Source organism: Pyrgilauda ruficollis, unplaced genomic scaffold, assembly GCF_017590135.1.
Source record: "Pyrgilauda ruficollis isolate IOZ18807 unplaced genomic scaffold, ASM1759013v1 scaffold20275, whole genome shotgun sequence".
Classification (NCBI taxonomy): Eukaryota; Metazoa; Chordata; class Aves; order Passeriformes; family Passeridae; genus Pyrgilauda; species Pyrgilauda ruficollis.
The window spans coordinates 1-257 of NW_024519514.1; the positions used below are offsets into that span (position 1 = coordinate 1).

At 73.5% G+C, this 257-nt stretch overlaps 1 protein-coding gene across 1 annotated transcript; it reads right to left on the reverse strand.

Annotated features, from left to right (window-relative positions):
- Positions 1 to 7: 7 nt before the first annotated feature.
- On the reverse strand, positions 8 to 253 carry LOC121353398 (homeobox protein engrailed-1-like; the record flags this gene model as incomplete). Its single annotated transcript, XM_041467206.1, has 1 exon — positions 8 to 253. A coding segment is annotated over one exon (246 nt), but the record flags the coding sequence as incomplete, so codon positions are not given.
- Positions 254 to 257: the final 4 nt, after the last annotated feature.

The following is a 257-nucleotide window of genomic DNA, read 5'->3' on the forward strand; positions in this document are numbered from 1 at the left end:
GCGGCGCGGAGCCGTCGGGACGGCAGTTCGAGTCCGGGCAGAGGAGGGCGGGCGGGTTGGGCGGCCGGGCCAGCAGCGGGTTGACGTTTTCTCTACCTGAGCTCTGCCCCCGATCTCCGTCCCGCTCCCGGCTGCCTCCTCCTCCTCCTCCGCCGCCGGCCGGCGCGGGCGGCTCCTTCTTGCAGCCGAAGTCCGGCCTCAGGATGTTGTCGATGAAAAAGTTGGTGGTGCGGTGGGGCGGCGGCGGCGGCGGGGGC